Genomic DNA, 25955 nt, shown 5'->3' on the forward strand with positions numbered 1-25955 from the left:
CTTGGTTTGCACAGATTATCTTGGAGTGCTTACATCAGAGCTAAATCTGTTTTATTGCACTTTCTTCTGCTTGGATTTTTATATAAGGAATTAAAATGTATCGCTCCAGTGAGTAGGACTGATGACCATAAAGACTCAGAGGGATGGTGAAAGGAGGAGGCAGGTTTGTATAACAGGAGCTCTTCATGATCCTTTTAGCAGAGAAATTTTACTGTCTCAGTCCTCCCAAAGGAATTTGTAAAGTCAAATGGAACATATATTGCCAAGAAATAAGCCCAATTCAGTTTCATCATAAGACATGAATAGTGTTTTCTACAATGAATGGCATCCCTTTTCTTGTGTTTTTAGAGGGTTTCTGTTTGATTAATAAGACTGCAGTGTTGATAAATAACACTTTCTTAGAAGAGATAATGCCCTATTTTCATTCTTTTGGACATCTGCACCTCCGTCTACCCCTGGGGACTTCACCATCCCATGAGGCAGAACCAGTCTCCACTAGCAGAAGCTGTAAATACCATACACTCACTAACCTGGCCTTCCTGGTATGTAGGATTCAAGCTTGTTGACTGGACTGCACCAATCAGACATTTCCAATTCAAGCTTTGCATGAGGAAGTAATGAAACAACATGAGAAGCAAAAACTATGTAGAAACAGTTTTGGTGATAGCTAGTAACAGGAGATTAGCTACATCAAGTTTCAAGAAATAGTCACTGTAAAAACAGTGTTCATGATACAGTATCAGTGACTTTGGCAGTGGGTGTGTCCAGTGTCAACCGCAAGGGTGGATTCACCAGAAGGTTCTGCAGCTTTATTCAGCATGGTTTCTCGCTATAAAACCTCCAAGTCTCATTCTCTGAAAATATTTCAGGAATCATATTCCTGGTGAGTCTGAGAAATACAATTCTACTGTGAATTGTTTCTTTAACAAAGTACCTTTCCTATTTATATCAGTTAGACTCTGATGCTTGGCACTGGGAGCTGTGACTGATAATATACATATATATGTGGTGGTTTAGTCACTATATTTTGAACTTCCCTGGTGGCTCAGATGGTAAAGCATCTGCCTACAATGCGGGAGACCTGAGTTCAATCCCTGGGTCACGAAGATCCTCTGGAGAAGGAAATGGCAACCCACTCCAGTGTTCTTGCCTAAAAAATCCCAAGGACGGAGGAGTCTGGTTACAGTCAACAGACTAAGTCTATGGGGTTGCAAAGAGTCGGACATGACTGAAGAATTAACTTTCAGTTAGTCACTAAGTTGTGTCCGACTCTTGCAACCCCATGGACTGCAGCCTACCAGACTCCTCTGTCCATGGGTTTCTCCAGGCAAGAATACTGGAATGGGTTGCCATTTCTTTCTCCAGGGGATCTTCCTGACCCAGGAATTGAACCCGAATCTCCTGAATTGCAGGCAGATTCTTTACCAACTGAACTATGAGGGGAAATTACAAATCTTAACATTCAACTTGTTATTTACATGAGAGGCAAAAAACAGGACCTTTTAATGAAGAGTTAAGTGTGAAAAGAATTGTATAATAGTGAAAAGAAGAGAAGCGAAAGCAAAGGAGAAAAGGAAAGATATAAGCATAAGAATACAGAGTTCCAAAGAATAGCAAGAAGAGATAAGAAAGCCTTCCTCAGTGATCAATGCAAAGAAATAGAGGAAAACAAAAGAATGGGAAAGACTAGAGATCTCTTCAAGAAAATTAGAGATACCAAGGGAACATTTCATACAAAGATGGGCTCAATAAAGGACAGAAATGGTATGGACCTAACAGAAGCAGAAGATATTAAGAAGAGGTGGCAAGAAAACACAGAAGAACTGTACAAAAAAGATCTTCATGACCAAGATAATCAAGATGGTGTGATCACTCACCTAGAGCCAGACATCCTGGAATGTGAAATCAAGTGGGCCTTAGAAAGCATCACTACGAACAAAGCTAGTGGAGGTGATGGCATTCCAGTTGAGCTATTTCAAATCCTGAAAGATGATGCTATGAAAGTGCTGCACTCAATATGCCAGCAAATGTGGAAAACTCAGCAGTGGCCACAGGACTGGAAAAGGTCAGTTTTCATTCCAATTGCAAAGAAAGGCAATGCCAAAGTAATGCTCAAACTACCACACAATTGCACTCATCTCACACGCTAGTAAAGTAATACTCAAAATTCTCCAAGCCAGGCTTCAGCAATATGTGAACCGTGAACTTCCAGATGTTCAAGCTGGTTTTAGAAAAGGCAGAGGAACCAGAGATCAAATCACCAACATCCGCTGGATCATGGAAAAAACAAGAGAGTTCCAGATAAACATCTATCTCTGATTTATTGACTATGCCAAAGCCTTTGACTGTGTGGATCACAATAAACTGTGGAAAATTCTGAAAGAGATGGGAATACCAGACCACCTGACCTGCCTCTTGAGAAACCTATATGCAGGTCAGGAAGCAACAGTTAGAACTGGACATGGAACAACAGACTGGTTACAAATAGGAAAAGGAGTCCGTCAAGGCTGTATATTGTCACCCTGCTTATTTAACTTATATGCAGAGCACATCATGAGAAACGCTGGGCTGGAAGAAGCACAAGCTGGAATCAAGATTGTCGGGAGAAATATCAATCACCTCAGATATGCAGATGGCACCACCCTTATGGCAGAAAGTGAAGAGGAACTAAAAGGCCTCTTAAAGAGAGTGAAAGAGGAGAGTGAAAAAGTTGGCTTAAAGCTCAACATTCAGAAAACTAAGATCATGGCATCTGGTCCCATCACTTCATGGGAAATAGATGGGGAAACAGTGGAAACAGTGTCAGACTTTATTTTTTTGGACTCAAAAATCACTGCAGATGATGACTGCAGCCATGAAATTAAAAGATGCTTCCTCCTTGGAAGAAAAGTTATGACCAACCTAGATAGCATATTCAAAAGCAGAGACATTACTTTGCCAACAAAGGTCCATCTAGTCAAGGCTACCGTTTTTCCTGTGGTCATATATGGATATGAGAGTTGGACTGTGAAGAAAGCTGAGTGCCGAAGAATTGATGCTTTTGAACTGTGGTGTTGGAGAAGACTCTTGAGAGTCCCTTGGACTTCAAGGAGATCCAACCAGTCCATTCTAAAGGAGATCAGCCCTGGGTGTTCTTTGGAAGGAATGATGCTAAAGCTGGAAACTCCAGTACTTTGGCCACCTCATACGAAGAGTTGCCTCATTGGAAAAGACTCTGATGCTGGGAGGGGTTGGGGGCAGGAGGAGAAGGGGACGACAGAGGATGAGATGGCTGGATGGCATCACCAACTCGATGGACATAAGTCTGAGTGAACTCCGGGAGATGGTGATGGACAGGGAGGCCTGGAGTGCTGCGATTCATGGGGTTGCAAAGAGTCAGACACGACTGAGCGACTGAACTGAACTGAGATCAAATCCCTGTGAACTGACTCTTCGTTGGATATCAGTTCATGAAAGATGAATCAGAGAAAAACTAAATCAGTGATCTGAAAGCTACTCTCTGGCCATGCCTCTATAGAAATTTCTATGTCCTGGGGGCCAGAATGATTTAGAAGGGTTATAATATGCACAGGCACCTTTTTGCTTCTCTTTCAATAAACCTCACAAATCCACTTCTTCTCTGGTAGAATAAAGAATATACATATTGAAACTTGTTTTTTCTTTTGTTTCTGGACTTATTTATATAATGAAAAATTTCATGGCAAAATATATTGACATAACCAGAGACAATCTACTTTCTTTCAATCTTTATTTTTTTTCTTTTGCCTTATTTACTGTATATCTTGAATTACTTGGGAAATAGCTGATGCAGAGTAAGTGTACAATGAATATTTGTTAAGCAAATAACAAATATTCATGTAGCACTTATAAGCCAGGTTTTCACAAATGTTACTCTGATTCTCCTTGCAGTAACCTTCTAAGATAGGCACTATTTCATCTGCCCCCTACACGCACACACACACACACACACACACACTTTTTTTGGACAAGAAATGAACTCATGGAAGAGCTAAGTAATTTGTCCAAAGAAAGTGAGCAAATGTGATCCAAACTCAAGAAGGCTAATTCCAGAGTCTGTGCCTTGTAATTTTTTTATTCTGCTGATAGTCATTAAGCATGCACCATATGTCAAGCACAAAAGATTCCGTGATGAGTGTGATATTACTTTGCCCTCAAGAAGCTCTCTCTATCAGAAAGACAGACACATAACAAATGATTACAAGTGCAATATGGTAGATTCTATGATAGAAAATATAAATGAGGTTTGTTAGGACACAAAGGTTGTGATAAACTTTACTCTGGATGAGGGATAATTGAGGGGAATCTGAGAGTGGAGAATGCTTCAGCTGAGACTTAAATTTTTTTTTTTTTTTATAAATGTAGAACTACATTGTAGGTGAAAGAAACAGCTTATGCCACAGGTAAATTCATATATTTATGAATATAGTGAAACATAATTGAGTCGTGGGGCTGGAAGTGTAGCCAAAGCCTGCATAAGAGAAAAAAAATTTTTATTTTATTCTAAGGCAATCAAAACCCATTGAAGAAACAAACAAGGGAGAAAGAAGAATAGATATGCATTTAAGTAATGTTTTTCCTAGCTGTATAGGATTGACATAAAAGTTAGATTGAAGAAGGTAAGTTAAGAGACTACTGAAATAGCAGATTAAATACATGAGGGCTTAAATGGGTCAGAAATTCTAGAATAAAGGGGACACCGACTCAAAAGATAATTAAAGGTAGAATTGGCAGGGCTTTCACTGTCAAATCAACTGAATATTGGTGAAGAGGAGTTGTGTAATGAAAAGGTACAATTCTTCTTTTTATCTATTTTGGTTTGAATTAATTAACATAATATACATGTTACCCCTGGTTTTCTTTTTCTTTAAATTATTTTCATTCTTTTTGCAAGCTTTTTACTTGCAATTTCACTACTCCTTGAGACTCCATGTTTTAGCCTCTTTTATTGTACTTTTATGTTTATTTATATCCAAATGCCCTTTTGTTTTTAAGATGCCTTACTTCTATGTTAGACTGAAATGTTGTATACATGTATATGTGTGTGTGTGTGTTAATATATAATATATATATTATACTTCTAAATAATACTTCTAGGTGTCTTTTACTGAAAATCAAATGTTTTATGTATCCTGTTTTTTTACTTTATCAAATAAGTATCCTATTTATATAACTAATATGTTTGATGGCTCAGTTGAGAGTACATCTTTTACAAGTTCTTTTTATGAATCTTTAGCATTTTAGATGCTGAGATATGACTCTATAAATAACACTTTGGGGAAAGAGGCGGACAGAATTTCAGCAGTGAAAGCCAGCATTACTTATTCAGAAACCTCTCTTTGAAGTCAAATATTTCTACTTTTAAATTAAGTATTTTTATTAAAAATGATAAGTTTTGCTCTTTATAGCTAGATGTGACCAAAGCATAATTCTTTTGAGTCAGGAAATAGTTGATATTAATTGAATGATAGCATTCAATTAAAGTATGAATTAGTATGAATTCAATAAAGTATGAATTCAATTCTCTCAGAGACTTATACAACAATCCTACATAATTTGTGCATTTCTATATATTACAGATCTTAAGAGAATTTCAAGTTAAGTGAGCCATTTTTATTCCATTAGATATATATGTACATATTTATATATATTGCACAGATATAGAGATAGACTGACAGATTATTGATATGTAGATAGGTTGGTAGATAAAACTTGTATTAAAACAATACTGACAGACATACAGATGGCTAACAAACACATGAAAAGATGCTCAACATCACTCATTATCAGAGAAATGCAAATCAAAACCACTATGAGGTACCATTTCACACCAGTCAGAATGGCTGCTATCCAAAAGTCTACAAATAATAAATGCTGGAGAGGATGTGGAGAAAAGGGAACCCTCTTACACTGTTGGTGGGAATGCAAACTAGTACAGCCACTATGGAGAACAGTGTGGAGATTCCTTAAAAAACTGGAAATAGAACTGCCTTATGATCCAGCAATCCCACTGCTGGGCATACACACTGAGGAAACCAGAAGGGAAAGAGACATGTGTACCCCAATGTTCATCGTAGCACTGTTTATAATAGCCAGGACATGGAAGCAACCTAGATGTCCATCAGCAGATGAATGGATAAGAAAGCTGTGGTACATATACACAATGGAGTATTACTCAGCCATTAAAAAGAATACATTTGAATCAGTTCTAATGAGATGGATGAAACTGGAGCCTATTATACAGAGTGAAGTAAGCCAGAAGGAAAAACATAAATACAGTATACTAATGCATATATAAGGAATTTAGAAAGATGGTAACAATAACCCGGTGTACGAGACAGCAAAAGAGACACTGATGTATAGAACAGTCTTATGGACTCTGTGGGAGAGGGAGAGGGTGGGAAGATTTGGGAGAATGGCATTGAAACATGTAAAATATCATGTAAGAAACGAGTTGCCAGTCCAGGTTCGATGCACGATACTGGATGCTTGGGGCTAGTGCACTGGGACGACCCAGAGGGATGGTATGGGGAGGGAGGAGGGAGGAGGGTTCAGGATGGGGAACACATGTATACCTGTGGCGGATTCATTTTGATATTTGGCAAAACTAATACAATTATGTAAAGTTTAAAAATAAAATAAAATTAGGAAAAAAAAAAAAGAGACACTTTAGTTCTTCTTCAGTGTTTCTGCCATAAGGGTGGTATCATCTGCATATCTGAGGTTATTGATATTTCTCCTGGCAATCTTGATTCCAGCTTGTGTTTCATCCAGTCCAGCATTTCTCATGATGTATTCTGCATATAAGTTAAATAAACAGGGTGACAATAAAAAAAAAAAAAAACAATACTGACAATGCCTAGCAAAATGCTATAGAGATAGGTGGTGCTCAGTAGCTGTTGGTAGAATAAATAAATATATAGGTGAAGTGATATGAGGTCACTCACATTTAGAGATGCAGTAATTTCAAAGGAAAAAGTTGCTACTTTACTTTTTTTTACAAATGTTTTGCATCATCAGTCTCTTAGGATCCAATAGTCCAACCAGCTTCAGGGAGCATTCATCGCTTCAGGCAGCCCTAGTACTAAATGAAGTAAAACTGGAGTCTTCACTTCCGAGTATATACAGGGATACAAAGGATCATGACTTACATTTGCCTGGACTCTTCTTTCCCCTTTATAGTGAAAATAAGGATAAAATAGTATCTTTTATTGTCATCACAAATATATCAACTTAATTTGTTGATGTCGTAGTAATTCTGCCCAAAGCATTCTACTGTTGTTTTTACATAATGCTTGATAATGCATTGATTTACCAACCCAATGAATAATAACAATTTACAAAAGAAAAAAAAACATACAGATTAGTTTCTCACCAATAAGATCTTTTATAAAAAGAACATTTGAAAATAAATTTTCCTATTTTGAAAGGTTCTTTAGTTTCTGTGTGTGTTTGCTGCCTTTGTGTATCTTTTGGTTTCTTGATACAGGCTTTTCTTCCCTCTAATGATTTCAATTGCTCTTTATAGCATAACAGCACTGCCCATGCTCTTCCGTAAACGTTCCAACCATTTGAGTGTTACCAGGAGAACTCTGCTAAGTATACTTTGTCAGTGATTGACATATTATTGCTATATGCATCAGCTTCAGTAACCCTGCCTACCAATTATGAAATGTTCAGTATCAAAGATTATCAACTGAAATATCAAAAAATGAAATCATACGATTTTATAGAACTTTAATTTTTAAACTAGATTTTTATAAAATCATAAAGTTTTCACATTCCTAAGAAAAAACTTATTTGTATCCATGCATTCACTTCTTGACATTTAGAGGGGAGGATCTACTCTCTACCAGGAAGATAAACATCAAGATTTGAAGATGCATGAGTTCAGTTATGAGAAATGTGATAGGTAGGTAATAGAGATATGTACTGACCATATAGGAATATGATAATAAAAGCAGGAACAGGTACCTCTGTATAGAAAAGTCAGGAAAGGTTTCAAAGAAAAAACAATTTTTGAGCCAAGATTCAAAAGTGTGTAGTGAATGAGGAAAAACCCTAACATGAAGCTCAAACTATAGGGATATCAAATTTTATGCTGTAAAATTTTAAAGTAAATTTTTTAAAAAGTGAAGAGAAAAAACTCAGGGCAAAAATAAAACATGTTTGAATTCAAATATATCCAAATCTAGACAAACACAATATATCAACCACAAATTTTTATGTTCGTCACTTAAAGAACTGATTATTCTTTCAAGTCTTGAATCAACTGACATCTTTGTTAACATAAAAAGCACATTTTTGGTATTATTTCTGCCTGTTTGACAATGGTACAAACCCTTCCTGGTTTTATTAAGAATGAGGTTAGTGATGGGTAAAATTGCTGAATTACTAGCATTGAAAATGAGCTATTTTTTCCACTTTAGTGAGGCAGTTATTATCTACTCTTCTGCCAGTTACATCACACTTTATTTTAATGGATGTACTTCTAAGAGTCACAATAATAATGAGTCATCATAAAAAGCTTGTCTTTTTTCTTCCCTTACTCATTGTGATAGCATGAGTTTGCATTTTTATCACTGGAAATGTACAATGCCTTTTCTTACAGTGATAAGAACAATGGCAAATTAAGTAGGCAAAGTGTGGAATCTTTTCTGTGCTGGAGAAATCCCTTTTGGAGAAATGTATATGCATGGAAACTTTGTAATATACTTGATTAATCTATGAGCTGATACCAGATTGGCATGAGTTATGCAAACATTATAACATTTTTTTATTTTGCCCGATGTTGTCTAGATTCCAAAATTAGAGCATATATATCATATGTTTCTTTTCAGGGATGAATGAGATTTTTTTTAAAAAGTTAGGTGTGATTTAGTAAGTTACCCGTAGTAACTTATGACATACCTAGTATAAAGGAGGGCGTGAGTACTGATTTTGGTTGATCCACCTGTGAACCCAAAATTGTATTTTTATTCTTGCAGCCAATCTATATTTGAATTTAATTTTTTAAGTATTAATACCAATTTCATGAATTGTTTCATGTGAATTTATGTATGGTGTTCTGGCCAGAATTCTTTATTGCATTTATTTGTATAATTGGATTTCTTCCTGATCATTATGATGATCCATCCTTTTATCTAACCCTTCAGTCTATAGACACCAACACTTGGGAAGAAAGAAAGTCAGATTTAAAATCCAACTCCACTAGTTACAAAATATGAAACACAGTAAATAATGGAAACAAAATCTTGGAATAATTTAAGACAGGCTTTATGTAAGTTACAGAAAACAGGGGGCAGTAAAATTGATGCATTGACACTAACATACCGAACTAGTGTAACAATTATAGTTCTGTTTCATAATAGCACGTAAGTGCTGAAGTAGAAGCTTATACCTCTAAACTAAATTTATGTATCCTTGTACTGTTTATGTGTTTATGTTGTGTCATCTCCCACAAGAAAATATATTTAGAGATGATAGGCCTGGATTTTTTTAAACCAAATAGATACACATTAAGTATAAAGTGTTTGCCCCAGAAAATAATAATTTTTTAAAAAATGTGTTGAAATATATTTATTTACTGTTTTTCTACTCCCAACATTTTGCATTTATCTTTCTCAGCACACCAAGTTAACTTACTGACTTTATTCTTTCAGCCTGACAGTTAGCAGCAAGTATCAGAAACTCAAATTGCTATGGTTCCAGGCAGGTTTGGTGTGAAACATTAGTGAGTGATGGGAACAGGGACCAACTGAAAAGTGTATGTCCCAACTAAGACGGGTGGCCACTACTTTGTCCAGCAAGCCACTGCCATGCTGGAATGTGAATCCAGTGTTGCCGGATCTTCAAAATTTCAAACATAAGCAGGAATCTTGATTATTTTTGTAGGCGTTAACTAGCTCAAAACCTTAAAATCATTGAGTGGGTCAAATAAATGGGTCTCTGGATCACAGCTTGTCATATGCGCCTCTAGGCAGAGATGTCATTCTGTAGTAATGATCAAAGTGCCCTTCCATAAGGATCTTGTCACTGATCAAGTTCCCATGTCCTTTGCTCTTTCACTGTTTAATCAGTACTTCCTATTTCTCAGTGTGTCAAAAGAAACCCATAGAATATCCCCATTATATGTCGATAGATAGAAAGATCTGCCATAGTTGCAAACAGTTTTTACACAAAGAAATGTTATTTGTACCCGTGCATTCCTTTCTCTCTGTGGTCTTCAATGACAGTTTTAATTCTCTCCATGCATGCTAAGTCGCTTCAGTCATGTCTGACTCTTTTCAACCCCATGGACTGCAGCCTGCCAGGCTCCTCTCTCCATAGCGTTGTTCTCCAGGCCAGAATACTGGAGTGGGTTGGCGTGCCCCCCTCCAGGGGATCTTCCTGACCCAGGGATTGAGCCCGAGGTTCTTATGTCTCCTGAACTGAGTAGGTGGGTTTCTTACCACTAGCACCACCTGGGAAACCTAGGTGATGACAACAAAAGATAATACTTTTATTATTTCCTCCAGCATAATGTTATTAATAACCTTAAATAAAACTTGATTATGCACAACTTCTTATTATAGAATTATGATTCTCTGAACTTAAAGGAAAGAATATGGATTATTTACTTTCTATACTCCCTCTTGAGAAAGTAAAGTACACATTCGTTCATTGTTCTAACCCCAGGTCCTAGGACATTCTCAGGCAAATAGAAGGTTGAATGAAATTAATTTGTTAATGGAAGTTTTATTTTGTTTTATTCATTCATTCATTAAGTAAACTTTTCCTTAGCATAAACTATGCATCAAGCATGTTAATAAATATCATGTGATAAATGACTAGAGCTGGAAGCGCATTCTGCTTAGGAAAATATTACACTGGTCTTTAATTTAATGAGGTATAATTTAAATTTTTTCAGGTACCTTTTCAAATGCCTTTTTTAGATATTCAGTTATAACTTTATTGAAGTATAATTGAAAAAATTATAAGATATTTAAAGCATACACAGTGATAATTGGTATACTTATACACTGTGAAAGGATTCCTCCCATCTAGTTAATTAACACACCTAATGGAATATTAGGTGTAAATATTAGGTTTACCCAAAAATATTTGGGTAAACTCTGGGAGTTGGTGATGGACAGAATGGCCTGGCATGCTGTGATTCATGGGGTCGCAAGGAGTTGGACACAACTGAGCGACTGAACTGAACTGAAGTGAATGGAATATAATCTACATTTTAAAGTACAAACCTAGATTTTGGCTTCAATTCTCTGTAGGACATTTGAGAGGTTATCAATTTTTTGTCTTAATTCTCCTTCCCAGAGAAGTGTAATAAGATCAAGTCATGTTTTATATACATATATGTGTGTGTGTGTGTGTGTGTGTGTGTGTGTGTGTGTATACAACTTCCCTAGTGGCTCAGTTGGTAAAGAATCTGCTTGCAATGCAAGAGACCAGAGTTTGATCCCTGGGTCAGGAAGATCCACTGGAGAAGGAAATACCCATTCCAGTATTCTGGCCTGGAAAATTCCATGGATAGAGGAGCCTTTCAGGCTACAGTCCAAGGGGTCACAAGAGTTGGACATGACTTAGCAACTAAACCATATATATATATATATGTGTGTGTGTGTGTGTGTGTGCAAATATATGACTGCCACTTTATTAACTTTGACCCTATATACCAAATAGACTTGGGGGAAAAAAGCCAAACACTGCAAGTATACTAGCAAGAAGAAAAAAAAAATCACAAGTCAAGATCTCATGAATTAGCTTTAATATAAATTTATTCTTGGTTTAAAGGTTTAGAATTTAATCACTTAAAACTATTTAACTCCATGTTTAAAAAGAAAAACTTTAGTGCTTCTATTTGATTAATAATAATAATTCACCTTTGCTCACTTGACTATACTTTAGTAAGACAAAGTTTTTATTACTGAAATCCCATATCAAAAACAGCACTTGCTAGTCATGTAAATTATCAAAAGTAAAGTGAAATCCCAACTTCAAAGGTGTTCAAATAGATGTGTTCTTGGAGAGTCATCTGTCTACATTCTATTTTTTGATGGTAAGATTTTTAGCAGTATGCCAAATGTTTCATATCAATCAAACAATCATATATTTCTGTCAGATCCCATCCCATAGTAACAGCAGGGATGGATCACCAAAGTTAGTAGCAGTTTCAACCATCCAGTTCAGTCAGGATCACCTATGCTAACTTAACTGGAGAAGGCAATGGCATAACTAAAATCAAAAGTAGCCTGATGTGTGATGATGGAGATATGCTAGCATAATATGGCCTGTTTATATTGGTTTTATGTAATGATTATACTCTTAAATTAGACTCTAGATCTGCCACCAAATCAGAAGGTCAACTTGAACACAGGAATGTCTTTCTGTAACATGAAAATCTGGCTTATAAACAACAATATTAATATATTTCTTTTTCATCAAGGATTTTCATTTTCTCTTTGAGAGTCATCCTTGTCATACGGGGTATGAGTTGCCTTGTTAACATTTGTTGCTTTTTAAGGGTGGTAAACAGAATACTGGCTCCTGAAGATACCTGTATCTTAATCCTCAGAATTTGTGGATATGTTAAGTTATGTGACAAAGAAGAATTAAGGTTGAAGATGGAATTACAGCTGCTAAGTAGCTGACCTTTTGACAGGGAGATAATCCTGGATTCTGTGGATTAGTCCAATGTAATCACAAGGGTCCATAAAAGTGAAAGGGGGATCAGAAGAGAAAATCAGCAAGATGGCAGAGTGAGAAAAAGTTTAACTAGAAGAAGGAGGCCACGATCCAGTGAAAGTGGGCAGCCTCTAGAACTGCTGGAGGCAAGAGAATGGATCCTCCCCTATAGCCTGGAGAAAGGAATGGCACCTGCTAACACCCAGCAAGACCCATTCAGTGTTTCTGACCTATACAACTGTAAGATACTAAGTTTGTGGTCATTTGTTACAACAGTCAAGCAAAGCAATATACGGAGGAAACAATTTTTTTCAGAAGTCTCTTTCACTGAAATTGCACTGATAAAATGAAAGTTAAAAATTTCAGAATTCTCTTAAGGCATTGTCTATTCATTCATTCATTTTCAGGAGGTAATCCGTAGCAGCCAGGTCGACATTTCAAGATGCAGCCAGGAAATGGAAAGAAATGAACCAGAAATTTCCGAAGCACACAAAATTGATGTTCTTGGAACAGAAATGGTAACTACTTAGAAAAAACACTTTCCACACAGTTTCCAGAACTGTGTGGACGTTCTGATCTTGTTATAAACAATTGCTTTTATATTCCTTTATGTATTTAATACCAATACACATCAGTGTCTCTTTCCCAACTTTGAAGTCTTTGAAATATAAAATGAGCACCCTGAAAATATAAGGGTACTTTAGATGTCCATTCATATATGTTCTGTTATAGCATGAGCTCATGCATTAAAATAAATGATCAGTGTTTAATTTGCATCTCTCTATGTGTACTGAAGTCTTGGATGAAAATCACTCTGCAATGTAGAATACGCTTTACCGTCTGAGCCACCAGGGAAGTCCAAGAATACATGTACAATCCTGAAATGACCTGATTTCTTAAAAACAATTATTTATTTAAAATTATCTTTAAACATAGGTCTCTCATCTTGAAAAACACACTGAGGAAATAAACCAAGCTTCTAAGCTCCATCAATATGTTCAAGAAACAGGTAAGAATCTGATATTATTTGATTTGAATATACCTTTTTACTGTTGATGCGTCTGTGTTTGAATAGAGAACTTCTAAAGTACAAGCCTTCCCACTAAATAAAGTTAGTAACTATTACTCATGATTCTAATGGAGATAGGGCAGTATTTCTATATATAATTAGGTTCTGTCTATGCTAAGAGCTGCAATAAGCTTCTAAAATAGTTCATTGCCCTTCAACCTTATGATGTATCCAAAAGCCTAGAAGGTGATAAGCCAGTCATCTCTGAATTGTTTCTGCCTTAGGGATCTAGAATAAACTTGATGTTTATCAAGCTCCTTGGGAACAGAAAAGTTATCTAGATTGTACTACTTTTAATGATAGATTCAAGCATGTTTAAGTCTAATTCTCCAACCTCCAGATATGAGATTAGATTCCAGGCAAACTTGTGCGGATCTGCATAAAATGGGTACAGAGTGTCTTGCCTGTAAAAGGGGAATGAGTTTTGCTATTCCTAAGTGCTAGAAGGGAAGATTTAAGCCAACTGTGACCCAAATGTTACTTAACTATATCTGAATTTTGTTTTATTGTAGTTTTGCTTAAGGAAGTAGATCCTTTTCTATTCTTCTGCTGTTCTTTTCTTGTTTTATAACTTTTATTATTATTTGAGCACAACAGTAAAACATGCTTGTAGAAAATTTGGAAAATATATGCAATTAAAATAAATAACAGCTTCATAACTTATGACTTTCCATCCAGTAACCACCATTATTTTTCTTCCTATATTTCTTGACAATTACTAACTTACCTAATGAAGTAGTGCCATATGTATACACTTATATCCTGAATACTTTTACTTAACTTACATTATAAGAAGTTTTCCATAGTATTATAATGACTTCTCAAACATCATGTTTATTAGTTACATAATATCCATGGTGTTCTTTTGTGTTTATAGTCATAGATACACCTGAAGAGGAAGAGATTCCAAAGGTTTCGACTAAGTTTTTAAAAGAACAATTTGAAAAGTCTGTCCAGGAAAAGGTCCTTTATTCTGACAAAGAATTGACCCCAGCCAAGCAGATTAAGGTAAGATAATGTCTCTGCACAGAGACATGTTAAGTATAAAACCACATGTAAACACATAACATTTTCAAATTATTGAATGAAGAGGTTTTCCAATAGCAAAAAAAATATCCTGAACCAGTACTTATTCTGTTCCAGACAAAGAATATTATTCTACATGAGAAAAGCAGTAGAGAGAATTAAAACTTTTCTCACTAAAGCAAATTAGGGGAGAAAAAATTATGTATGTACTTAAGTTTAATAATTCACATTAGATAAAGTAATAAAGCCAGTTTTTAAATGTCATCTACTTACTCTGTTGTGTTTAAAATTCCAAGGAAAACAAAACAACCCTCAAAAGTGCTTTAAGATTTTAATTTTTTCCCTCTAGATTACTCTGCATAGCACATTAAGTAAAGAAGGAAAGACAGTCAAGATTATGGGTAAATGTTAAAATACTGAGTTCCTGATGTATTGAATAGGGAATATAATTCTAAAAAGTGCAAATGGATTATAGGAAAGATAGCAACATATACTGAATGTTGCTTTGAAGTAGGTCTCTAAATGGACTCTATCACCTCTTGTTCCCAATGGAGATATCGTAGCATGGGCAGGTGAAAGGCAGTGCCCAGAAAGTCTCCACCACTATACTCATCTTTATAAGATTTGATTTTCTCTCCCTTAAAGATGGAAAGTGAATCTGAAGAGACTTTAAAGCCATCATCAATTGTGGGTACCTCTTCTACTTCTTACACTTCAACCAGCCAGAGGAAGGAAACATCAACCACCAGATACAGTGACCACAGTGCCACTTCCTCAACTCTGGCACAAATTAATGCCACTCCTTCGGAAAAGACAGAAGAATTTCCTCCTCCCCCGCCCGACATGCTTCAACCTCCAGTAGATGTGACAGCATTTTCCCAGTCCCCTGAACTCCCCAACCCTCCTAGAAAACCACCAGTCCCCAAAGAATTATACTCCAAACAAAGAAATTTGTATGAATTAAACCGTTTATATAAACACATCCATCCCGAGTTAAGGAAAAACTTAGAAAAAGATTATATCAGTGAGGTTTCTGAGATTGTTTCTCGTCAAATGAATGCAGGGAGCTCAGTTTCAGCAGATGTGCAACAAGCCCGGTATGTTTTTGAAAATACGAATGACAGTTCTCAAAAAGGTCTGAACTCGGAAAGAGAACACGTGGAGTGGGATGAAATTCTGAAGGGGGAGGTGCAGTCCATGAGATGGATCTTCGAGAATCAGCCATTAGATTCCATCAACAATGGCTCTCCAGATGAAGACAACATCTCCAAGGGCATTGCTGATCAAGAAATCATTGCTGGTGGTGATGTGAAATATACCACATGGATGTTTGAAACCCAACCCATCGATACTCTGGGGGATCATTCTTCTGGCACTGAGAAACATGCTGAGAAAATTCCTGAGCTAGCCAGAGGAGATGTCCACACAGCCCGGTGGATGTTTGAAACAAAGCCATTAGACTCGATGAATAAATTGCATCAAAGCCAAGAAGAATCAATAGCAACTGCCATAAAGGACATAACTGGGGGGGATGTCAAGACTGTGAGATACATGTTTGAAACTCAACATCTGGATCAACTTGGACAACTTCACTCAGTAGATGAGATGCACCTACTGCAACTCAGATCTGAGCTCAAAGAAATTAAGGGGAATGTTAAGAGAAGTATAAAATATTTTGAAACGCAACCATTATATGTTATTAGAGATGGCTCAGGTCAAATGCTAGAAATTAAAACTGTTCACAGAGAAGATGTTGAAAAGGGGGATGTGAGAACAGCACGTTGGATGTTTGAAACACAGCCCCTAGACACAATTAACAAAGATATAACAGAAATTAAAGTCGTCAGAGGAATATCCATGGAAGAAAATGTCAAAGGTGGGGTGCATAGGGCCAAGTGGTTGTTTGAAACTCAACCTTTGGAGAAAATCAAAGAAGAGACAGAAGAGGTCATCGTTGAAAAGGAAACAGTAATAGGTACAGATGTCTCTAAAAAGTGTTGGATGTTTGAAACACAGCCATTAGATATTCTGAAAGAAGTTCCTGATGCAGACCATCTAAAGTCTGAAGAGATAATAGGGGGCGATGTACAAACTACTAAGCAACTATTTGAAACACTTCCAATAGAGGCTTTAAAAGATAGCCCTGATGTAGGAAAACTTCAAAAAATTACTGCTTCTGAAGAAGAAAAGGGGGATGTCAGGCACCAAAAATGGATTTTCGAAACCCAACCTCTGGAAGAGATTAGAGAAGATAAAAAAGAGTACATACGAACAGTGAAACTTGAAGAAGTTGACAGAGGAGATGTAAGGAATTATACACATATCTTTGAATCAAACAACTTGATTAAATTTGATGCATCACATAAAATAGAGGTGGAAGGAGTCACAAGAGGTGCTGTAGAGTTAAATAAATCACTCTTTGAAACAACACCCTTATATGCCATTCAAGATCACCTTGGAAAATACCATCAAGTAAAGACAGTCCAGCAAGAAGAAATCCTAAGAGGTGATGTAAGAAGCTGTAGGTGGCTTTTTGAAACAAGGCCCATCGATCAGTTTGATGAAAGCATTCATAAATATCAGATAATTAGAGGAATATCTGCTCAAGAAATACAGACTGGGAATGTAAAATCTGCTAAGTGGCTATTTGAAACCCAACCACTTGATTCGATTAAATATTTTAGCAATATGGAAGAAGTAGAAAGGAAAACTGAACAAGTCACTGATATTGTTAAAGGGGATGTCAAAACCTGTAGATGGCTTTTTGAAACCCAGCCAATGGAATCTCTTTATGAAAAAGTTTCACTAATGACTGGCAGTAAAGAAATTCATAAGGGAGATGTCAAAGCCTGTACCTGGCTCTTTGAAACTCAGCCACTTGATACCATAAAAGATGACTCTGAAGCAACAGTCAAATTGCAAACTGTGAAACAAGAGGAAATCCATGGTGGGGATGTTCGTACAACATGTTTCCTTTTTGAGACAGAAAATTTGGACAGCATACAAGGAGAAGAAGGAAAGGAGATCAAAGCCATAGAAATGGATATCCAAGCTGGGGATGTCTCCAGCATGCGGCATAAATTTGAAAGTCAGTCCTTAGATTCTATAAGTTCCGGTTCAGAGGAGGTTTTGAGAAAGATCAAAACCCTAAAGGCTGAAGATATTCAGAAAGGCAATGTTTTAAATTGTAGGTGGCTCTTTGAAAACCAACCAATTGATATGATAAAAGAAAGTCAAGAAGGTGATGAATTAGTTAAGACAGTGACAGACATACAAGGTGGAAATGTAAGAAAGGGGTGCTTTATTTTTGAGACTTTTTCTTTAGATGAGATTAAAGAAGAATTGGACTATATTAGCACCAAGAAAACAATTACTGAAGAAGTAATAAAGGGCGACGTAAAAAGCTATAGAATGCTCTTTGAAACCCAGCCACTCTATGCAATTCAAGATCGAGAAGGGTTTTATCATGAAGTGACTACAGTTAAAAAGGAAGAGGTAATTCACGGCGATGTACGAGGGACAAGGTGGCTTTTTGAAACAAAACCATTAGACTCAATTAATGAATCTGAGACTGTGTATGTGATTAAATCTGTCACACAAGAAGACATTCAGAAGGGGGATGTTAGTTCTGTTAGATACAGATTTGAAACCCAGCCACTGGATCAGATTGCAAAGGAATCACGTGATATTGTGCCCACTGTGGACTGTATTCAAGGTGGGGATGTAAGGAAAAGTAAACAATTCTTTGAGTCTGAAAATTTGGATAAGAATACTTATGTAAGAACAGTAAGTGTCAATGAAATACAGAAGGGCAATGTTAAAACATCCACCTGGCTGTTTGAGACCCATACTCTAGATGAACTGAGAGGAGAAGGATCAGAATATGAAAATATCAAAACAGTCACCCAGGAAGATATGCAGAAAGGTGATGTGAAGCAGGCAGTATGGCTCTTTGAAAATCAAACTTTGGATTCTATTAAGGAAGCAGATGAAAGCATCACAAAAATCACCAAGGAAGAAATCCCTCCTGCTGATGTCAAGACAACTACATGGCTCTTTGAAACCACACCCCTTCACAGATTTACTGAAAATAGGGTAGAAAAGGTGGAAATTATTGGCAAGAGCATTAAAGAAACCTTAGGAGAACTGTACTCTCAAAAAGTTATCGAGGCTCCTGGAATCATCATTGAAGCTGATGAGGTTGGGGATGTTCGAATGGCAAAATACAAGCTAATGAATCAAGCATCACCTGAGATACAGAAAGAAGAAATTATCAAGGTTGACCTCAGAAATATAATGGTGAACCTTCTTTCTGAAAGAGACTGTAAGAAAAGAGAGATTTTGGTCAGTGAAGAAGAGAAGGGAAATGTTAATCTGACCAAAACTCAGTTATTAAACAGATCAACAGAATTTCATGCTGAAAAAGAAGAGATACTGAGTGGTGATGTCCAACAAGCAATAAAAAACCTGTTCTCTGAGGAAAGATCTGTAAAGAAAGGTATTTTGATTCAGGAAGATGAAAGAGGCGATATTAACATGACTATCTATTGTCTTCTTCATGAAAATGCTGGTGATACAATTAAGCGTGAAGAAATAGTAGGGGGTGATGTAAAACGTACGATTCATAATTTGCTATCTTCCATATCAAACAATAAAATATCTGAAAGGATTAAAATTGATGCCTCTGAGAGAGGAAATGTTCAGTTTTTTACAACATGCATAGAAACTGGAGCTTTGGATTATCTCAGACAACTCCAGACAGGCTCAAATGAGATACTAACAGGTAGGAAACAAGAAAAAGAGGAAGAAATCATTGGTGGTGATGTAGAAGGCACAAAACTGTTATTAAAGAAAAGGCAATCTCAGGTTGAACGTACTGTTAATGAAACTGACATCATCCCAGGAGATGTGCATAATACAGTTAAGGTTTTTCTGACAGAGCCTCAGAATACATCTTGTAAGTTACCCAAAGAAGAAATTATTAAAGGTGATGTGAAGTCAACCCTAAACTCCCTCAGCCAGGCCGTAAGTCAGAAAACAGTGGCTAAAACAGAAGAAATTATAAAAGGTGACATGCTGACCACCCTCAAGTCACTTAAGGAATCAAGTCAAAAATGGAAAGATTCTAAACAGCCTGACATCGTCCCTGGGGATATTGAGAAAGCTATTGAATGCCTTGAAAAGACTGCACATACGAGGACGGAAATACTGAAAAAGGAGCTTATCCTAGATGACCTCGAGGCATCATTAAGGAATCTAAAAGAAACACAAACAGCTTTCAAAGAGGTAAATAAAAGTGCAGTGAAAGATGAAGTGCAGACTGTGATGGCAGGATCCAAAGAAGAGCAGAAAACAGGGACTCATCAGGTGGCTGTACAGAGGGACAAAAAAAGCATTCTGCAGCCAAGACCAGGACCCTTTGAGCCAGCAGCCAGGTGGCAGGAGGGAGCAGACATTCTCAATCAAACTATAAACAAATCTTGTCATGGAGATTTAATGAAAGAAAGAACTGAGGTTAATCTTCCAAAAGCCCCCAAAGGCCCTGTAAAGATTGTCATAGATCGTGAACAAAACAATGATGCTCTTGAGAAAAACCTTAGAAAACTATCTAATTCACACCAAGTGGGTATCTGGACTGATAACATGACAGAGCAACATCTTAGGGATGAACATGTAAGCGGACAGTTGACTTCAACCCTGTCAGTTAGGGAACATCGAAAAACCAAGGAAGCAGAGACAGAGAGAGAACAGAAGAAGGAGGCTGTGTTTTTGCAATCTATTGACAAAACAATTGGAAAGCAACAGACTGAAACTGGCCAACTGAGGAATGACTACCAGAAGATTGAGGCTTTCCCTGTCAAGAGTCCTAAAAATACCAAAAACACTAAAATATCAACAGATACACAAAGCTCTAGGCCTGGTTTAACCCAGGGTCCAGTCAACAGGATGGTTGGAGAAACACGTGAGGTTTCAGAGGACTTTCAGAAGCAGACTCTGTTAAAACAAGAAAAGCAATATTCTAATAAAGATATAATGAAAAAGAATGTGACCCTTCAACCAGGGTGGCAGACTTTGCCTGTGAATCAAGACATGTCAAATGTAACAGAAGTGAAAGTCTCCCAAAAAAGCCACAATCAACTTAAGGCAATTGACAAAAAGCAGACTGATATTCATCTGAAGAGCCAGGACTTTCTAATGAAGACAAATACCTCCAAAGACTTAAAAATGGCAATGGAAATGTCCTTTAATCCAATCAAATTTAACCCTGAAAATAATGCAAAGGAAAATGAGTTCCCTCTTCCACCTCCATCTCCACCTCCTCCTCTACCTTCCAATGCATCATCTGAAATTGAATTTCCTCTTCCTCCTCCACCTCCTTTAATGATGTTGCCTGAAAAAAATGTGTTTCCTCCATCACTGTCCACTGAGAAGATACAGGCTGAATTTGAAAATTTTCCAGGCCTCCCTCTTCCTCCACCACCAGAAGATGAGAAATTTGAAAGAGAATGTCTATCCACGTTTCCACCACCGCCCCCTCCTCCTCCAGCTCCAGCTCTAAAACCAGCACATCTCCTTTCCTCTTCTGTTCAAGAAAAGCATAATGGAACATTCATACAATACTCCCAAGAAGAAGCCTCAAGCTCTCAGGCTAAAATCACAACAGGAAAATCTGGAGGACGTTTGCCACCTCCCACACTCCCCAAACCCAAGTTTCCCAAGCAGATAGAAGATATAAAGAATCATAGTTCCCCAAAAGTTGATTTGGAAAATTCTCTGCCAGATACAGAATGTAAAATGACTCCCTCAAAGGATCAGAAAAGAGTAATAATGGCAACTAGCAGTGAACACATAGAGACAATGCAGAATGTATCTAGCAAAAGTCTTGATAAAAGAAAACAACTATCTATGGACTCTACAAGGTCTTTCTCACAGGCAGTTCCAGAAAGTTCACCACCCAAGAAAAAACCTATAGCACCTCTCATAAAATCTCATTCATTTCCAGCAGGTTCAGGGCAGCAAAGTCCAAAACCTTATATGAGAAAATTTAAAACACCTTTAATGATTGCTGAAGAAAAATACAGACAACAAAGAGAAGAGCTTGAAAAACAGAGACAGGGGAGTTCGGGCTACAACATAGTTAGAACAGAGAGCCAAAATCAAAACATATCAGAGTTGAAAAAGGAAGTGCTGTTACAAAAAACAAAGGAGGAGGTCCCCCTAACTGGAATGGATTCAGAGGTGACTGCAGCCCAAACCAACCCGGTCTCTCAAAGTCTTTCTCAAGATCTAAGGGTCTGTACTGATAACCAGCTTTCCACAACACCGGCAGTGACATTCTCTGCCAAGAGGCTCCAACATGTTCCAGCAACCTTGGAAGGCAAAGATACGATGAAAAAGGAAGTTTTGCAGAGCTCAAAGGGTATGATCCAATCTAAATCAGCTTGTGAAATTAAACAGAGTCAGCAAGAATATAGGACCCAGCAAACACAACAGAAGCATCTGGAGCAGTTGCACTTGCCCAAAAGCCAGCCAGTTTCCCCCAGTTTCAAAGTTAAAACCATGAAGGTTCCAATTCTAGGTCATAAGTTAGATGAAACAAACCACAGCTATGAAAGTCATAAAAAGCAATCTGAAGTTGATATTCAAACCATTACCAAACAACAGTACCAGGAAACCGGGAGAACAGAAGCAAGGACTGAAGGTAGAAGCTATAAGCAATCAGTGACTGAAAAACATTATCAATTACCTGCGAAGGAGAAGAGAGCAACAATACAATTGCCTACAGAAACCACAGGGAAAAGCCATGAAAGTAAGCTCAAAATAGTTCATGAGAAGCAAAGAGAATTTAGAGAATCTGAGAGTGGGAAATTTCTAGGAAGTGAAGAAACAATTCAGGGACCACCAATGATTGGTCCAAAGAAAGAAAGTCTAATAGCTGAAAACAAACAAGAACACTTGAATATATCAGCTCAGAAGGTAGTCGAACAAAAGGTTACTGAGGCACATCTTGATTCTCAGACTCAGAATTTTCAGCAAACACATACACAGTCTTTTGAAAGTCAAGTTGAACATAAAAAATTGCCCCAGCCAAATAATAATCTTCAGGAAGAAAAATATCTTGGCGTCAAGGGCATACAACAGAAACAAGTCTTTTCTAATACTAAAGAGTCAAAGCAAGAGATTACACAGAACAAATCTTTATTCTCTTCTGCGAAAGAATCCCAGCAGGATGATGGAAAACGTGCTGTAAATGTATTGGAATTCTTGAGAAAACGTGAAGAACTACAACAGATTCTGTCTAGGGTAAAAGAGTTTGAAGCAGAGCCAGATAAAAATGGCCTTAAGACATTTCAGATGCTGTTAAAAATTATTCCAGTATGGCTATTAAGTGAAGAAAAAAGAGAATATGGAGTTCGCATTGCTATGGAGAATAACACAGAAAAAATCAAAGAAGAAATAACACACATTAAGACTCAGGCAGAGGATATGCTTGTGTCCTGTGAAAATACAATTCAAACGGCCATGATATCGTCTAAAGCGGGAAAGCAGAGAAATAAAGCTACCAGTCTTAATGAAACATTATCTAAAATGTCTAATGCTAATGTCAGTTATAATAAAAATACCCAGCAGAAAGAAAATACAATTGTGGAAAAAGCAGAGCACCACCAAGTAGCAACTCATCAAGAAACTACTGCTCATCATCAAGTGAAAACCCATCAGGAAATTAAACTAGATGATGCCAAGGTTCCTCCTCCATCTTTAAAAACACGCCCATCGTCACCAACTTTCATAACGATCGAGTCTACCGCCCGGCGAACACAAACCTCTCCCAAGGATGAGCTTTCCCAGTCCCCTAAAAAGGACAGTTTTGCTGAACTATCACCAAAGCCGTCACAACCAACTAGAATCCTCAAAGCAAGTACCTCCCCTTCGCCACCCAAGAGTCGTTCTGAACAACTTGTGAAACTCAAAGACACCACTGCGAAGTTATCCAGAGGGATCATCCCATGTTCATCGATAACCCCGGTTCCCATTGTGGAGAAGAGGTCTGAGATCATCACATCTCCTGCAACACTTCGCCGTCAAATTAAGATAGAGGCTCGTGGTAGGGACTCTCCACCTACAATCACAATACCTATAACTGTAAATCATGCTGACAGTGGTTCTTTCAAAGAATCCATGGAAGCTCAAGAGGAAGTAAGGAAAGTAGAGAATAGGTCGACTTACGTTCACAAAGATGGAGTAAATTCTGCTACAGACATAGTGCCAGATACTGAGAGTTTTGACTCAGTGGAAATCATCCGCAAAGTCGAAGGACCTCGCCTGTCAGAGCACGCGCAGAGATACGAAGCAGCCAACAGGACTGTTGAAATGGCTGAAAATTTCATGAGTGACCATGAACATGAAATAAACAGGTGGTTCAGGGGATTTGAGGATGGCCTAAGTTTTGACACACAGTCAAATAGAAGAGCTTATATAAATGGAGAAGCAAATCGTAATATAAAGCAAGAAAGCCGTTCATTTAAGGAGGAATTTGGATTAACATCTTCAGAAAGCACTAGCTTTACGGGTTTTTCTCACAGTCGTCCTAGAGAGCTACAAGAAATGATGCCCGTTAAGCTGCCCAGCATACGCTCTGAAACAAGGTCTCTCAGTGAACATTTCTCAGGTGTGGATGCATTTGAGAGTCAGGTTGTTGGGTCGAAGACGACAGTCTCTTCGTCACATGGCTCAGAAGCTGGCAGATCTCGCTCTGACTTCAAGCACGCCCCACCCACCTATGAGGATGTCATCGCCGGCCACATTTTAGATGTTTCTGATTCACCTAAAGAACTCAGGAGGAATTTTCAACAGACTTGGCAGGAGAGTGAAAGAGTTATTAAAAACTTGGGATATTCAACCTCAGATGCTTCTGCAACTGAGATGGAAACCACCTTCCAAGAGGAATCTGCATTTATACGTGGTAAATGACCTTGCAAAGAGTGAAGTAAGATTAACCCTTTAAAAGCACAGAGCTAAGACGATTTGCAATTAAAAGAGTACATGGAAAGAACTAAACACCATAACGTAAAACTAACAGCTTTCCCTGGTTGTTGCTATCCTTCCCTTTACCATGCTTGCTTTTACTACTTTCTCTTTACAAAAGCTTTTAATATGATTCACCAGCCCTGTGTGAGAGTAACAAACACTACTCTATAGGTTATTGAGACCTGTGTTTGTCAAGGTAAATAAGGCTTTAGATAAAGCAGCAGGTATAATAATAATTGCTATTGTGATAGCATTAATTATTATATAGATTTTATATTTATTAATTATTGTATACCATTAGTACATTATGAGTATTTCTTATTAAAATATTATTTTATACACTTGTTAAAGACAATAGGAGATAATATTTCTTGACCTATTATTGATAGATTTTTAACTACCAGACTTAAGTGGTGTTTGAGTTTGCATTCAATACAACCTGGTAATAATCCAAGAAACAATTTACACTCTGCATATGTGCTTTAAGGATTTTCATTGATTGGGATCTCTGACAAAAGTGTAGTATGGAATTAGACCTTTTGTATATTTAATTATTGTTGTTGAGTTGGATGGAATTGGCTCTCTAATGCCACTGCTATTTTTCCCCTTGTAATTGATTTTCTTTTGCCTTTCCTAAACCCCAAATTATAGCTCAATTGGCCTCATTCACAGATAAATGTGGACAATAATTTTAAAATATAATTATATTTGGAAGAAAAGAGATTTAAAACACATGAACTTAGTACAGATTTTTTAACATCAGAGAACAGCTCATTTCTTTATATTTTCCTCCTTTTTACAATTAATGAGGCTTCACAATAAAAAGATTTGACATAATTAATGTAGCCCATTATTTTAGATAGATTGAAAGAAATAGCAAGCCTAAAAATAAAAACTGCTGAAACTAATAATTCTGCCCTTATCATATTTGCAACATATGTGTCTACTTTATCAGGTTAATATAATTTCTTAATGTACTGGCTTCTGGCATAATTAAGCAAAGCTGTCTAATTTCAAATGCTGAGTTTCTGTTAACTAAAGACATAAAAAATACAAGGAAACTGGTGTTAAATATAGAAGTGTGTCTCCTATTAGAACAAAATAAATAAAGGAGATTTCTTAGTAGCCC

At 37.0% G+C, this 25955-nt stretch overlaps 1 protein-coding gene across 3 annotated transcripts in view; it reads left to right on the top strand.

Annotated features, from left to right (window-relative positions):
• The window catches only part of XIRP2 (xin actin binding repeat containing 2), a 693360-nt gene that overhangs the window by 660106 nt on the left and 7299 nt on the right, over positions 1-25955 (top strand). For 2 of the 3 annotated variants that reach the window (XM_086355933.1, XM_086355928.1), the window contains 4 exons: positions 13110-13220; positions 13639-13711; positions 14649-14779; positions 15443-24761. In XM_086355933.1, the coding sequence (XP_086212059.1) occupies positions 13110-13220; positions 13639-13711; positions 14649-14779; positions 15443-24761 (9634 nt within the window). The remainder of the gene's footprint in view (positions 1-13109; positions 13221-13638; positions 13712-14648; positions 14780-15442; positions 24762-25955) is intronic. The other variant, XM_086355934.1, reaches the window with a different exon arrangement.

The sequence above is a fragment of the Bos grunniens genome, chromosome 2 (assembly GCF_055505025.1).
Source record: "Bos grunniens cultivar Pamir isolate PY7600 chromosome 2, Bosgru_T2T1.0, whole genome shotgun sequence".
NCBI classification, from domain to species: Eukaryota; Metazoa; Chordata; class Mammalia; order Artiodactyla; family Bovidae; genus Bos; species Bos grunniens.